The sequence below is a fragment of the Cannabis sativa genome, chromosome 7 (genome assembly GCF_029168945.1).
Source record: "Cannabis sativa cultivar Pink pepper isolate KNU-18-1 chromosome 7, ASM2916894v1, whole genome shotgun sequence".
Taxonomy (NCBI): domain Eukaryota; kingdom Viridiplantae; phylum Streptophyta; class Magnoliopsida; order Rosales; family Cannabaceae; genus Cannabis; species Cannabis sativa.
This window is the reverse complement of record NC_083607.1, coordinates 421456-435225: the sequence shown is the minus strand read 5'-3', so window position 1 is coordinate 435225 and position 13770 is coordinate 421456. Positions and strand designations below refer to the sequence as shown.

Sequence of the window (13770 nt, the reverse complement as noted above, 5' to 3'; positions counted from 1 at the left end):
TTATAGAAGAACTCAAAAAACCGTTGACAAGTATCTGTCTAAACACAATTTCCTAAACTAGTAACAGAGGTTGTCAATGTGTGGGCAACACTATTCGCCGATCGTAAAATGGTGCTACAAGAACCACCACTAACAACAACTAATAAAGAATAGATATCTAATAAAATAGACTGAAAACTAAAATTAATATGAAGCTTATTAATCAAACCAATTGCTACAGTAAAATTATTATTAATAATAGAGATACTAAAACCAAATTGATGCGCTAAAGTCAAGCCTAGGCGAATGGCAAGCAGCTTCGTCGCATTAGTAGAAAACTCACCTAACATACCTGAAGACCACGCCAACCAAACCACACCCGTTGCATCCCGTATCACTCCCCCCTATCTGACAAAGCCCCTCCCCAAAACCACTGAAGCATCCATCGTTGGAGCAAATGATTCAGGAGGAGGTGTCATCCATTGAGTAGGTTTGTTTACAATTGGGTTTGCAAGGCCCAATCCTAAATGCAGGCCTCTCCGACCATACTCCTTAAACTCCAACAGATGGTTATTGGCTAAATTTGAAACAACATCCAATCTTGACTGTTTGTTGCCAAATAATATTGAGTTTCTATCATGCCACATTCACCAAAAGATTGTCATCATCAATTCAAAAGTCTCACAGGATAACCTGTCAAATAGGAATAGGAGAATTTTCTGCATTGGCCCATATACACAGTAACGGAGCACCAACCACACCCCTAACTGATACCACACTGGAATTAAACTAGAACAGAAAAACAGAGCATCCTCAAGAGTTTTAGATTCTTCTCCGCATCGTGAACAACAAAGAAGTACCTGAACTTTTCGGGAGATAAGTTGTGTTGCTACTCGTAAAGCCAAATGGAACATACGCCAAATAAACACTTCCACATTTGGTGGTATATTAAAGATTCCATACTCCATTCCACCGACGAGTTAACCTGTATGAATTTGCGACTCCCTCCTCACCTTGGAGCGACCACACCAAAAAGTAGTCACTCTTGACATTATAAACCCCATCTCCATCGTAGTATCAGCACCAACCTTCTTCTACCTCACGCCTCGCTAATGGAATGGACAAAATTATGTCCACATCCATTAATAAAAAAAACATGTTGAAGCTTCCCACATCACAAGTATCAAATGGAAAGATAAATTCACTCACCCGACAGTCATCATTAATCCTCCTTGTGATTGGCTGAAAAGACCTCGGACAAGGGAGCCATAGGTCCGTGAAAGCCCTAATTAACTTGTGGTGCATCTCCAATGGACCTTCAAAGATCGCATTTAATCAACTCCATTCCCCAAATCAAACTCAACCAAAGATGAGAATAACTATATTTTTCAGTGGCCTCAAGGATAGAGCAACTTGGAAAATATTTATGTTTCAAAATTCGAGCAGGCAATGAATTTGGACATATAAATAACCTCCATACTTGCTTAGTCAAAAGAGCTTGATTAAAAAGTTAAAAATCCTGAAATCCAAGCTCCCCCATCACCTTAGGCTCACATACTGTTTTCCACTTCACTTAAGAAATCTTCCTTAAATATCAAGTTAATAGTCGTGGTAGTTATTGATTGGTTCATATCATTAAATTTTTATTTTTATTTTAAAATTAATTTAAATATACTAATAATAAAATGACATGTTGATAATAACTTCACACTTAACGGCCAGGTATACGTAGAAGTTCAAAAAAATATAACTTAAGTATTATTATTGTTAAGAATTAAATTTAGGTATTTATTTACAACTGAGAGTTCAACTTAAATATTTACACTGCAAATTACTCTAAATAAACCAAAAATTTAATGACCTGGACTAGTGTCATATGGTCATTGACTTGACACTTAATAATCAAGTACCTATGGAAGTTCTAAAAATATAACTTACGTATTGTTGCCGTAAAAAATTAAATTTATGTATTTATTTATAACTGAAAGTTAATTTTTTATATTTATATTATAAATTACTCATTAAATTATGTAGGACCTGATACTTCGAATAAGAATATGACATTATAAATGGTATTAAGTATTACGATACTTTTTAGTATTTTTCATTGTAATTAGAGATTGAATTTTTGACACGATAAAATGTAGATTTTGACATGTGGCATAACACAAACATGATTAGCCAAAAACATAATACATAATAAGTATAAATAGATTAACCTAAAAGCACAATCATCTTTTAAAAAAGCATTAAAAAGCGTAATATTTTAACAATATTTATTCTTATTTATTTTTTAATTATACATCAATTGAAATGGTAGTAAATATTCAATACTTATAATTAATATTTTTTATATGATTGTGTAAAGAAAAAATATATAAAAGTAATGAAAATTATAAAATTATAAAAATGTGGAATACAAATTTAAATTTATATAAGATACAAGTTGGTCTATTAAAAAAATAATAATAATTAAGGCTCGAATAAAGTTTTACACAAACATACTAGATATATCCTATAAAATTGTTAACACGATACGACACAATCACTATCCATATTTTTTCATGGCTCATCACAGAACAATTTATATTTTTGTGGGCTTTGCAAAATACAGGTTGAGTCGACAAGCATGTACTTACGATGCATTCTTTGTACCTTCAATATCCAAATTATTTTAATCTTAATTTGTTTATATGACAGTGTAATTTAAGATTTCTTGTAGAATTTCAAGAAATTTATATTAGTTTAACATGTTAAAAACAAGATTCAAACAATCTGCTTATATATAATGAGAAAACTAGTAAATTTCAAAATATCTCACACTAGTAACTCACATTAAAAGGATAGTAAACAATATTTAGTGTTCTTTAAAGAGGATCACTAAAATCTGTTTTGTAGCATGAGATATTTATTTCTTATATTAGTCTTAATTTTAACATGAGGACATTGTTGGGTTTGCAAAATATATTACTTTAATCAATGGAATAATGCTCAAAATACTACCCTCGGCTCATCATGTTCTGATTATCAAGTTCATGATGGTGTAGAGCATTGGTCCCCTCCAGTTGATAATAGAATTAAGGTTAATGTAGACGCAGCCTTGTTTGATGAGGGTCGTTCTTTGGTACGAGTATGCTGGCTAGAGATGGTAAAGGTTGGTTGATTGAGGGACGAACCACCTTTAAGGTGGGCACGGTTGAACCAATCTTGGCTGAAGCAATCAGTGTCAAGGAAGCTCTCACATGGATAAAGAGACAGCAGTGGGATCATGTAACTGTGGAGAGCGACAGTCTTGGGGTGGTGCAAGCATTACGTAGTTCTATACATATGATTTCTTTGTTTGGTCAAGTCATTCAAAGCTGTAAAATTTTACTTACTGAATTGTGTACCGTTGAGGTTATTTTTATTAAACGATCTGCTAATGTAGTGGCTCATAGCTTTGTTAGGACTGCTATTTTGTATCCTGATCGTACCTTCAGTATGGAGTCTGTTCCTACTGATTTGTTACCTTGTTTGGTAACTGAATTTGTTGATTAATAAAGTTAACATTTTCCATTAAAAGAAAAACATTGTGATTCATGAATATACTAATAGTTTTCTTAGATAAAAGATTCCTCTTACAATCTATAAAAATATATTATTTGAACTATGATATTGTAAAGTGATTGTGAAAAATAAAAAAAAAAAATTATATATTATAAGCATATCTGTTTTATTTCGAAATATATTGTTTGAACTATGGTATTTTTGAAAAGAATAATTAAGCTTATTTTTTAAGGAAAAAAGTAAACAATGATAAGAATCTATGATTTTTTGAAGAAATAAGTTAGTTACCTTTGGACCATTGTGGATGGGCCTTAACCCTTGGGCCAAGCCCGAAAGCCTCCAAAAGAACACAATTAATTAATGTTGATTATTGTTAATACATACATAATAATACAAAAGAGATATGAGAGATGACCACGTTAGAAGAGGCTTACTTCATGAAAAACTAGTACATCCCCTCATAGTCTAATATAGATAGATCTTCATGTTAAGTAGTTTACCTATGATGATCATATTCATATTTAGAACACTTTTCAAGTAAAACAAATATTTTATTATATTGATAAGAGAATTCTTAAAAAGTATTAGTGTCTAATATTATTTTCGGTGTCATTGCTATTGATATAATTAAATATAAGTTTGGCTTTAAGAATAAGCAGACTAGGTTTGTGTTTAGTTCAGAGGCTCAAAAAAACTTTATCTCCTTTTAAAATTACATATTTTTTTTATTAATTTTAAAAAAATACTACATTTGATTCTAAATAAAGGCTTAAAAAAATATATTTTTTAATGACCCACTAAATTTTAGGGTCGGCTCTAGTTAAGTATCGAATCTCATATAACTTAAGAAAATAATTTTAAAAAAATATCACTAACTAATTATACAACGTCACCAATAAAAAATATCGAGTACCAATAATATATAATAGCAATGTTCTATTGATAATTAATAAGATAATAATAAGGTGAGACTAATGAAAAATGACACTAGTTATTACAAGTGTTGTTTTGTCTTATCTAAAAACCAAATACTAATATAATATGTAATATAGGTTACCAAACCAAACCTCATCAACACTACACATGTCTAATTTTCACAAATGCATCTAACCTAATATAAAACTTGTCCAAAATTTTCGTATATATTTATATCTCCACAACTACAAGATCCCTTGATCATCTCAATCAATTAATCATCATCAAATATTATGGCAAAGTATAGTAAAATCTTGAGCCTTGTGATGAGGTTTGTAGCCATGGCTGCAAGTGTGGCTGCTGTTGTAGTCATTGTCACTACCCATGACACTGCTCATGTCTTGAACTTAACTTTCACTGCCAAATACAACAACACGCCCGCTTTCGTGTAAGTCATATAAAATGTTTTTTATAAATTCACATCTCGTCGGTCTTGAGATTTTGTGAGCCTTATTATTAGACAAAAATAATATTTTTAAAAATTGTTAAAAGAATTTTTTGATTTACTTATGGATTTATGGGTCTTAAGTGTAAGTTTAGTCTGTCTTAACGAGATGACCATGTTATTTTTTATTTTTTTTTAAGTACATAGGTGACCATATGATATATTAATTTTATTTATTTATTCATTTATAAATAATGCAATTTATATGTATGTGGATAGGTACTTCATGATAGTGGAAGCAATTGCAGGGCTATACAGTCTAATAACTCTCATTCTTTCCACAAAGAATTGGTTTGGGCGCATAGTTATTATTTTGGATGTGGTAATTAAACTTAACTAATTACTTTTTATTATCTTATTTTGTTATGATTATTATTGGTTAAAATATAATTAAATTACAAAAAAAAAACTAAAAACATATATTTAGCCACACTTCTTAATAATAATTTGAATATTTTAATTATTGTTAATGAAAAAATATTATGTGTTGTGAATAGGTTATGACAGTGCTTTTGGCCTCGAGCATTTCGGCTGCGTTGGCTATAGGCGATGTGGGGAAGAAAGGGAATGATGATGCCGGTTGGTTGCCCATCTGTGGACAAGTGCCCAAGTTTTGCGATCATGTCACTGGAGCCCTAATTGCGGGTGTAGCCTCAGCCATCTTATATTTTACTATTCTTCTTTACTCTTTGTACACCGTTTTGGATCCTATCTTGATGTGAACAAGTTGATCATCTTTCTACGATATTATTATTTCTTGTTATTATATGAAAGATTATCAAGATTAGTATATCTATTTGTGTCAATTTTATGTTCAAACCACTCATCATCAAGGTTTCAAAGATAAAAAAATTGTGGTATTGACTAGAAATTGATGCATAAAAGCTTTGGACATAGATGATCTTGATTTCATGTTACAACTATATGTCTTTTAATTACTTTTGTATCTTTAAGAGTCCTCATCTTTTGGTATCTTTGTATTATTAAAAAAGATGTACTATTTACTATGATATTGAAGCATACAATACAATAGTTTTACACTTACACAAATGGATATTAATAGCAAAAATACACAAATTTACTCAATTGTTATACTATAGTACTCTATTTTTTTTCTCCTTTTTTCTGTCCATTTCATTAGGTATTTGTGTTTAAGATTTATATATAGATACTATAATAATTTTCGGTGATAATGCTTAAGTTTATTTTTCAGCAAAACTTAAATTCTAATAAAGTTTTTTTTTTTACATCACTAATACCTTATACAGTAAAACCTCTATTTAAGAATACTCTATTCAAGAATAACCTCTAATTTGTTATAAAAAAATGAAGTTCCAATTTGGGCCAATTATAAATAAGAATAATCTCTATATTGTAATTAGTTATACATTTTTTAAGTCCCGTATTAATAAAATATACCTCCATATAAGAATAATTACATCTTAAAAAAATATATACATATATTTTATAAATTTATTTATGTAGAATTAATAATTTTATTTCAAATTATAGTACATGTATAAATATTATATGTACTCGAAAATAATTCTAATATAATATAATATTAAGAATTGTTTATTGGTATTTTTGTTACATTTATATTTTTTGATATTTTGATTTTTTTTTTCAAGTGTAACTCTATTTAGTTATAACCTCTCAATTAGAATATTATTTTCTAAATCCCAAGTGCATTATTGGTTAGAGGTTCTACTCTATTAGGATTTTAAAACATTGGTAAATACTTAACAAAGCATCAAGAAAGTATCCATTTAATAGTCTCATACTGGTCCATGCTATTTAATTATTATTTTTTATATAAAATTTTACTTAAAATGAAAAAAAATTATAATAATATTTTACTTTAAAATATAGGAGAATTTTTATTTTATGGTTTTAAAGTATAAATTTACAAAAATATAATTTTTTTCTCAGAAAAATTATTTTAAAGGAAAATTTTAGAAAAAATTCAAAAAAACAGCATAAGGTACTTAGTTACCGATTATGGTAACTATTTACCCTTACCTAATTTTCTCTTTTATTTTTATTTCAATTTTCCCATAAAATAAAATTTTCAAAAAAAATATCATATTTTGCTTTGATTAAGGGTATCTAATTAGCCTTACCTAATTTTCCCATATTAGTTTTAACTTTTTCTTTAACTTTTCTGTAAAATAATATTTAAAAAAAAAAATGTCATACTTTTGAGCAAGTATAAAAACCCATAAAATTTATAATTTTGTCTAAAATATACTACTCTACTTTTGATTAATTATCACTATTATAAAAGTAAAGGAAATCGTTAAATTAAGGAATAATTACATAAAATATTACTTTTTTTTTGTAAAAAATTTATATTTTTACGTTGAAAGATTTTATTTTTATATTTTTACAATATTTTATAAAAACAACACAAAAATAGCAAGAAACTATATAAAAGTAACAGGAAAATAACACCTAAACAACATTCAAATAACCAAAAGTTAACAAGAGTATAATATAAAAATATATCAAAAAATCTTATTTTCTGTAAATAAAATCATAAAAATCGTATAAATATTTAAAATTTCACACAACCATATTTTTATAATTTTTTTGAAATTATCCCTTAAATTAATTAAAAATTAAATCTTACAAATAATATTATTTTATCGAAAAAAATGCATTGCTATTAGGCACTAGTGGTGTTTAGCACCTTTAGACATGTCGTCTTACGATTGACTCCTAAAACTTATTACATTAAACTGTATAAGACTCGATACTTTGTTAAACTAATAACAATATTAACACAGAAAGTACTAGATATCACTAGTATCTTTTAGCATTTCTCGTCGAAAAAAGATATAAATAACATTTTCCAAAAAAAATGGTATAAATCTTAAAAATAAAAAAAAGTATCTTTATTAATTGAAATTGTAGGCCAACACAACACACAACCTCGTCCTCGTGGAGAGAGACAAGACACCATAGTTAATCGCCGGAGACTCGCCTGAGGAGATTGTCGCCGCCATGGAAACCAGTCAACTTGACGAAGATGAAGGTCCACCTCCAGGCTACCAATCCATTCTTCCACCTCCCTATCCAAAGCCACCATCTTCCCCATTACAATTAACTCTACCACCACCGCCGCCGCCGCCGCCGCTGCCATTGCAACCAGCTCCAGAACAACCACCACCACCTCCACCTCCACCTCCAGGTCCTCCACCACCATGTTTACCTCCAGAAACACCACCACCACCAATGCCGATAAAAATGACATCTTTAGGTCAGTTTTACGACTTTTTCCGATTTTGGAATATTAATTGTTGTTTATTGATATTTTTTCTTTGTGGGTCTTCGATTTTGGGGAGTTAAAGAAAGAAAAATGAGTTCTTTTGAATTGATTTTTATGTTGTGGGTGATTTTTGTTTGTTTGTTAAGTAATTTCTTGAACTGGAGAAAACTCATGGTGGAAAATTATATGTTATTGTATGTATATGTGTATGGAGTTTCTGTGACTTTATATACTGAGCTTTGTAATTGTGATAAGGTGGGGTTAGGTATAGTTTACAGTCCTGAAAACAGGTTTAAATTGTTTTGAACACTCACTGTTTGATTTCGATATTGTAAATTATTTGTAATTTTCTTTTGAAGATTTACTGGAATGATTTTTTAACTATAAAATGTATGTGTTTTTGGAGGCTGAGGTCGAGAAAGAGGTTGAAATAGGAGGTTGACGGTAACATTTTGATGGGATAATAGCTCAAATTGTTTGTGCTTGTAAGGAAAGAAAAAAGAGATTCTTTTGAATTGAGATTTTGTTGTGTTTGAGTGACTTGTTTGCTAAGGAATTTTCTTGTTGAAATCTGACAAATCTCATGGGGAAAATCTGACAAACCTATGAAGATACATTGTAATTAGATTATGTGTTTGTACATAGTATGTATGTATGTGTTTCTGTTACAAAGTACTGAACTTTATAATGATACTAATAATGCAGAAATAGCTCAAATGGTTTGTGGTCATTGCCGAACTTTGCTTAAGTATCCTCCAGGGGCTAAACAGGTTCTCTGTTCATGTTGTCAGACTGTTAACTTTGTTTTAGAAGGTTTACTTTTCTTCTCTTCTCTATTTAGTGCTTTTTTTGATTATGTGCTGTTTATGATTGTGTTCTTATGGAAAATTGTATCAATCTGTTAACACCTATTACAATGATTTCGACTTTCGGATGAACTTAGAGTGGGGTTAAGTTGTTTGGTTGGAAAGATTTTAAGGAAAAGGATTAGATCAGATCAGATTCTGAATTTGTTATTTGTTTTTCTATCGAAACTAGGCTTTGAAAGAACTCGAATTTCAGATTTTGTGGAAGCAAATCACAGTATTACTATTAGACTACCAGTTTTATATCATTAGTTTGTCCTAAACACAATAATAGAAAGACTTACCATCCAAGAGGGGTAGCTCAAATGGTCAGGTATGTGGTTTGCTCGTAAAAGGTTCGACGATTGAGTCCCTCTTGGTTACCTACATAATAATTGCCATAGTTTTCTGGTCCCCGAATATTGTAGGATTAGGCGGGGATCCTAGTTTCTTCTTCTTAAACCATTTATTACAGTTGTCATGTACCAATAGAGGAGCTTAAGCTAAGCCCAGTGATGGAGTCAACCAATACTAATTGTGAAGAAGCAATGGAATGTGGTGTTATGAATTATGATCAGTAGTCTATTACATGTGTAACCTTACTTTTTATAGCTTAGTTGCAGTGTCTTTATTCTTTTGTTGTTGATGATCATATACTATATACACTTATACAAAAATTATATATAAGGGAGATCGTGACCCTGAATCTCTTGTGTTTATCCAATCCAGCTCATCAGGTTGGACAAGTGAAATGTGGAGGGTGTACAGTGCTGCTGATGTACCCTTATGGAGCACCTAAAGTAAAGTGTTGCTCATGTCATCATCTAACAGAGATTGGAGTAAGTGAAATTCATTCATTCAAAATATTATTAACAAAATTAGCCATAGCAAATAATCTAAGAAATACTAAAGAGTTGAGTTGATGATTCAAGATGATATTTTTCTTTTAGTATATATAGAAAAACAGTATGAGAACTAGAAGGAATTGTATGGCTTTTGTTTGATGCTAATAGCAATTATGGGCTTATTGTTGATATTGAAGTAAAAGATTGTGTTTTTATTAGGCTAATTAGGATTTTTATCTCCTGAACTTTAACATGTACCAAATCATGTCTCCTGAACTTTTAAGGCCGTTAAAAATCTTTCCGAAAGTCTAACATGAATGAGAGTTCAGGAAGCTTGATTTGGTACATGCCAAAATTCGAGAAGTATGATTTAGTAGATATCAAAGTCTGGAGAGCATGTTTAGTACATGGATAATTATAGAATTAGTAAAAGTGAATGAAATTGGACAAATTTCCTTAAATCCAACAATCTCAATAGTTCAAGAAATTTTTTTAACGGCTAGAAAAGTTTAAGTAGCGTGATTAGATTTGGTACATGTGAAAGTTCAGGGAACAAAAATTTTAATTGGCTAATTTTTTTGTTTGTTTGTACTATGTTTGTAGGCACACAATGAGAGGCCTCCATGGTCTGTACAGCAAGGGCAGCTATTTCCTGGTCCAAACCATTGTTATTAAGTAATTTAAGTCAGATTAGATTAGTTGATTTTTTTGTAAGTGTTTATGTAAATATGAATATGTAAATCATTTAGACCTTTAACCTTTGGTGGTTTTGTTTAGTTTTAAGTTTAATCACTCTAATTTATGTTTAGGACATGTGAGTGTTGCTTAGTTGTTTTCCCATTTGTAAACTTCAATTCTTGAACTAATATATTATAATAGAAAATGACATTAAGATTTATTTTTAATGTTGGAATTTCTATAATGAAAGTTGGATGGTTTAATGTGAGTAATTTTAACTTGATCTAGTTTAATTAGAGCATAAAAAAAACCAAGAGATACAAATTATGCAATTAACACAGAAGTAGTAGTGGTAAGATATAGCTAAAGACTAAAGTGATTCTAAACCAATTATAGGTTTTCATCTAAAAGAAAACTTTTGCAAACTAACCATAAATTTGTAGTGATTTATATGTAGACATATTATTACTCCAATATAATTGCAAATCACATTATATTCAAATTATCATACATAAAAAATACAATAAGGAAAATCACAACTTCACTCCCTTAATATTATGGACCGTTAGGCATATATATATTAATTAAATAAATCCAACGATTCAGATCAACCAAAGCATTCTATGTCTTCGACGTGGACGGCTAAGATGAATTCGACATCTGTACCTTAATGGAGATTTTCTTCTCAAATTTCAGTCTTAACGATAATGAAACGGAACGAACCTCAACTCCTCCTCTCCTCTCCTCCGCGCTCTCCACAACACCAAGCTCTTCTCCTCGCCGGTCCACGCATTCGACCACTCCAACAACTCCACGCCCACTTCATCGTCTCCGGCTGCCACCACAATCTCCCTCTCCTCACAAAGCTACTCACTTTAGCTTGTACCGCCGGCTCAATCGCTTACACCCACCGTCTCTTCAACTCAATCCCAAACCCCGATTCATTCCTCTTCAATTCCCTAATCAAAGCTTCTTCCTTTTCGGGTTTTTCTCAAGACGCAATCTTTTTCTACAATCGGATGATTCAATGTGGAATCTTTCCTTCTAGTTACACTTTTACTTCTGTGATTAAGTCTTGTGCTGATCTTTCGAGTTTGGGACTTGGTCAACGTGTTCATTCACATGTTTTGGTTTGTGGGTATGGATTTGATCCCTTTGTACGGACTGCTCTCATCACATTTTATGCGAAATCTGGTGATTTGGGTATTGCACGGAAAGTGTTCGATGAAATGTCTGAAAGAACTGTTGTGGCTTGGAATGCTATGATTTCGAGTTATGAGCAAAATGGGTTTTCAAGAGAAGCTATTGAAGTTTTTGATTTGATGAGAGAAAGGGGTTTTGCTGTTGCAAAACCCGATTCAACAACATTTGTGAGTGTTCTTTCTGCTTGTTCTCAATTGGGAGCTCTTGGTTTAGGTTGTTGGGTTCATGATTATGTTATTGAGAATGATTTTTATGTGAATGTTGTTCTTGGTACTTCATTGATTAATATGTATGCTAAGTGTGGTAATGTGAGTAAAGCTCAAGAGGTTTTCGATTCGATGAATGAAAGGAATGTCATTGCTTGGACAGCTATAATCTCAGCTCATGGAGTTCATGGTTATGGTAATCAAGCTATGAAACTCTTTCTTGAGATGAAAACTGAGTGTCCAAACCCGAATAGTGTCACATTCGTTGCAGTTTTATCGGCCTGTGCTCACTCGGGGCTTGTTGAAGAAGGGCGAAAGGTGTATGCAAGTATGGGGAAAGAGTATGGCTTGGTTCCGGGAATTGAGCACCATGTTTGCTTGGTTGATATGTTGGGGCGAGCTGGACTTTTAACTGAAGCTTATCGGTTTATTAAAGAGCTCGATTATGTAGAGCCAGCCCCCGCGATTTGGACTGCAATGCTTGGAGCTTGCAAGATGCATAAGAATTTTGTTCTTGGAGTAGAAGTTGCTGAGCATCTTTTAGCTGTTGAGCCAGATAATCCCGGGCATTATGTAATGTTGTCTAACATATACGCCTTGGCTGGTCGAATGGATCGAGTTGAGATAGTTAGGAAGATGATGAATCGAAGAAGGTTGAAGAAGCAAGTGGGATTTAGTACCATAGAAGTTGATCATAAAACCTATGTGTTTAGTATGGGAGATAAGTCCCATTATGAAACAACCGAAATTTATCAGTATTTGGATGACCTAATGTCGCGGTGTAGGGAACTCGGTTATGTCCCTGCACCCAACTCGGTTTTACATGAGTTAGAAGAAGAAGAGAGGGAGTTTGCTCTTAGGTACCATAGCGAGAAGCTTGCGATTGCGTTCGGCTTGTTGAGAACCGGCCGAGGCCAAGGTTCTTCAATTATTAGGGTTGTGAAGAACCTTAGAATGTGTGAGGATTGCCATTTAGGTATAAAGTACATTTCAATTTTGACCAAAAGAGAGATTATTGTTAGGGACAAACTTAGGTTTCATCACTTTAAAGATGGACATTGCTCATGTTTGGATTATTGGTAACCAAATATTTGCATTAGGGAAATAAGGGATTTTATTAAAAAATGAATTTAGTGAAAATTAATTAGACCCAATTCTTGTACCTAGAAAAAACTCTACTAAAAAAAATTACTTATACTACTCTTTCTCATGTTATTGTAGAATTATGATTGGGTTTGGGTTTGATGTATCTATTCATCTAATCTTGTTTATATAAAAATGGAAACTTTTTGGACCCAAAGTCCATATTTTAAGCCATAATTTTTAAGGAATATTTTCCAACCAATTATTTGAACATAGACATACCATGTGGAATACATAAATAACACTTATTGCCATACATAAAAGATATTTGAAGAGCACATTATTATAACTTTTCTTCAACTCCATTTGTCATAGAGTAATGTATATCCAAAAAAGGAAAAAATTACACATAAATCAAATGTTTAAGAGCTAACCTCAAATAAGGCTACACTAGATGAAAACTACCCTAAAATAAGCCTTACCCAGATGAAAACTAACCCCAAATGCTAAAAATTTCAACTTCACTTTTATTTTTTATTTTGAATTTTATTACATATTACAACAAGTATGTTGTGTGTATATTGTTCTCAAAACTAAAAAATAAGTGTGTATAAACTTATAGCTAAGCTTTAATTTACAAAGATAAAATCCACCACCACTTTACTATAGAATTCAGTAATAATTTCAATGTTCA

General features: G+C 31.3%; 3 protein-coding genes across 5 annotated transcripts in view; all 3 read left to right on the top strand.

Moving 5' to 3' along the window:
- Window positions 1-4703: 4703 nt before the first annotated feature.
- On the top strand, window positions 4704-5992 carry LOC115698226 (CASP-like protein 1C2). Its single transcript, XM_030625425.2, has 3 exons — window positions 4704-4888; window positions 5165-5267; window positions 5443-5992. The coding sequence occupies exons 1-3, from the start codon at window positions 4734-4736 to the stop codon at window positions 5665-5667; spliced, it is 483 nt and encodes a 160-aa protein (XP_030481285.2). The 5' UTR covers window positions 4704-4733; the 3' UTR covers window positions 5668-5992.
- Window positions 5993-7842: 1850 nt separating this feature from the next.
- The window catches only part of LOC115697878 (protein LOL2), a 54936-nt gene continuing 49008 nt past the window's right edge, over window positions 7843-13770 (top strand). The window contains exons 1-4 of one of the 3 annotated variants that reach the window (XM_061119106.1): window positions 7845-8207; window positions 8922-9029; window positions 9791-9900; window positions 10510-10592. In XM_061119106.1, coding sequence (XP_060975089.1) covers window positions 7952-8207; window positions 8922-9029; window positions 9791-9900; window positions 10510-10581 — 546 coding nt within the window. In that variant the 5' untranslated portion in view covers window positions 7845-7951 and the 3' untranslated portion in view covers window positions 10582-10592. Of the gene's footprint in view, window positions 8208-8921; window positions 9030-9790; window positions 10109-10509; window positions 10812-13770 lie in introns of those variants that run through there. The other 2 variants (XM_030625044.2, XM_061119105.1) reach the window with 2 other exon arrangements.
- Window positions 10931-13303, top strand: LOC115697877 (pentatricopeptide repeat-containing protein At2g33760). The gene has a single exon (XM_030625043.2). It carries the CDS (start codon window positions 11292-11294, stop codon window positions 13074-13076), a length of 1785 nt encoding a protein of 594 aa, XP_030480903.2. The 5' UTR covers window positions 10931-11291; the 3' UTR covers window positions 13077-13303.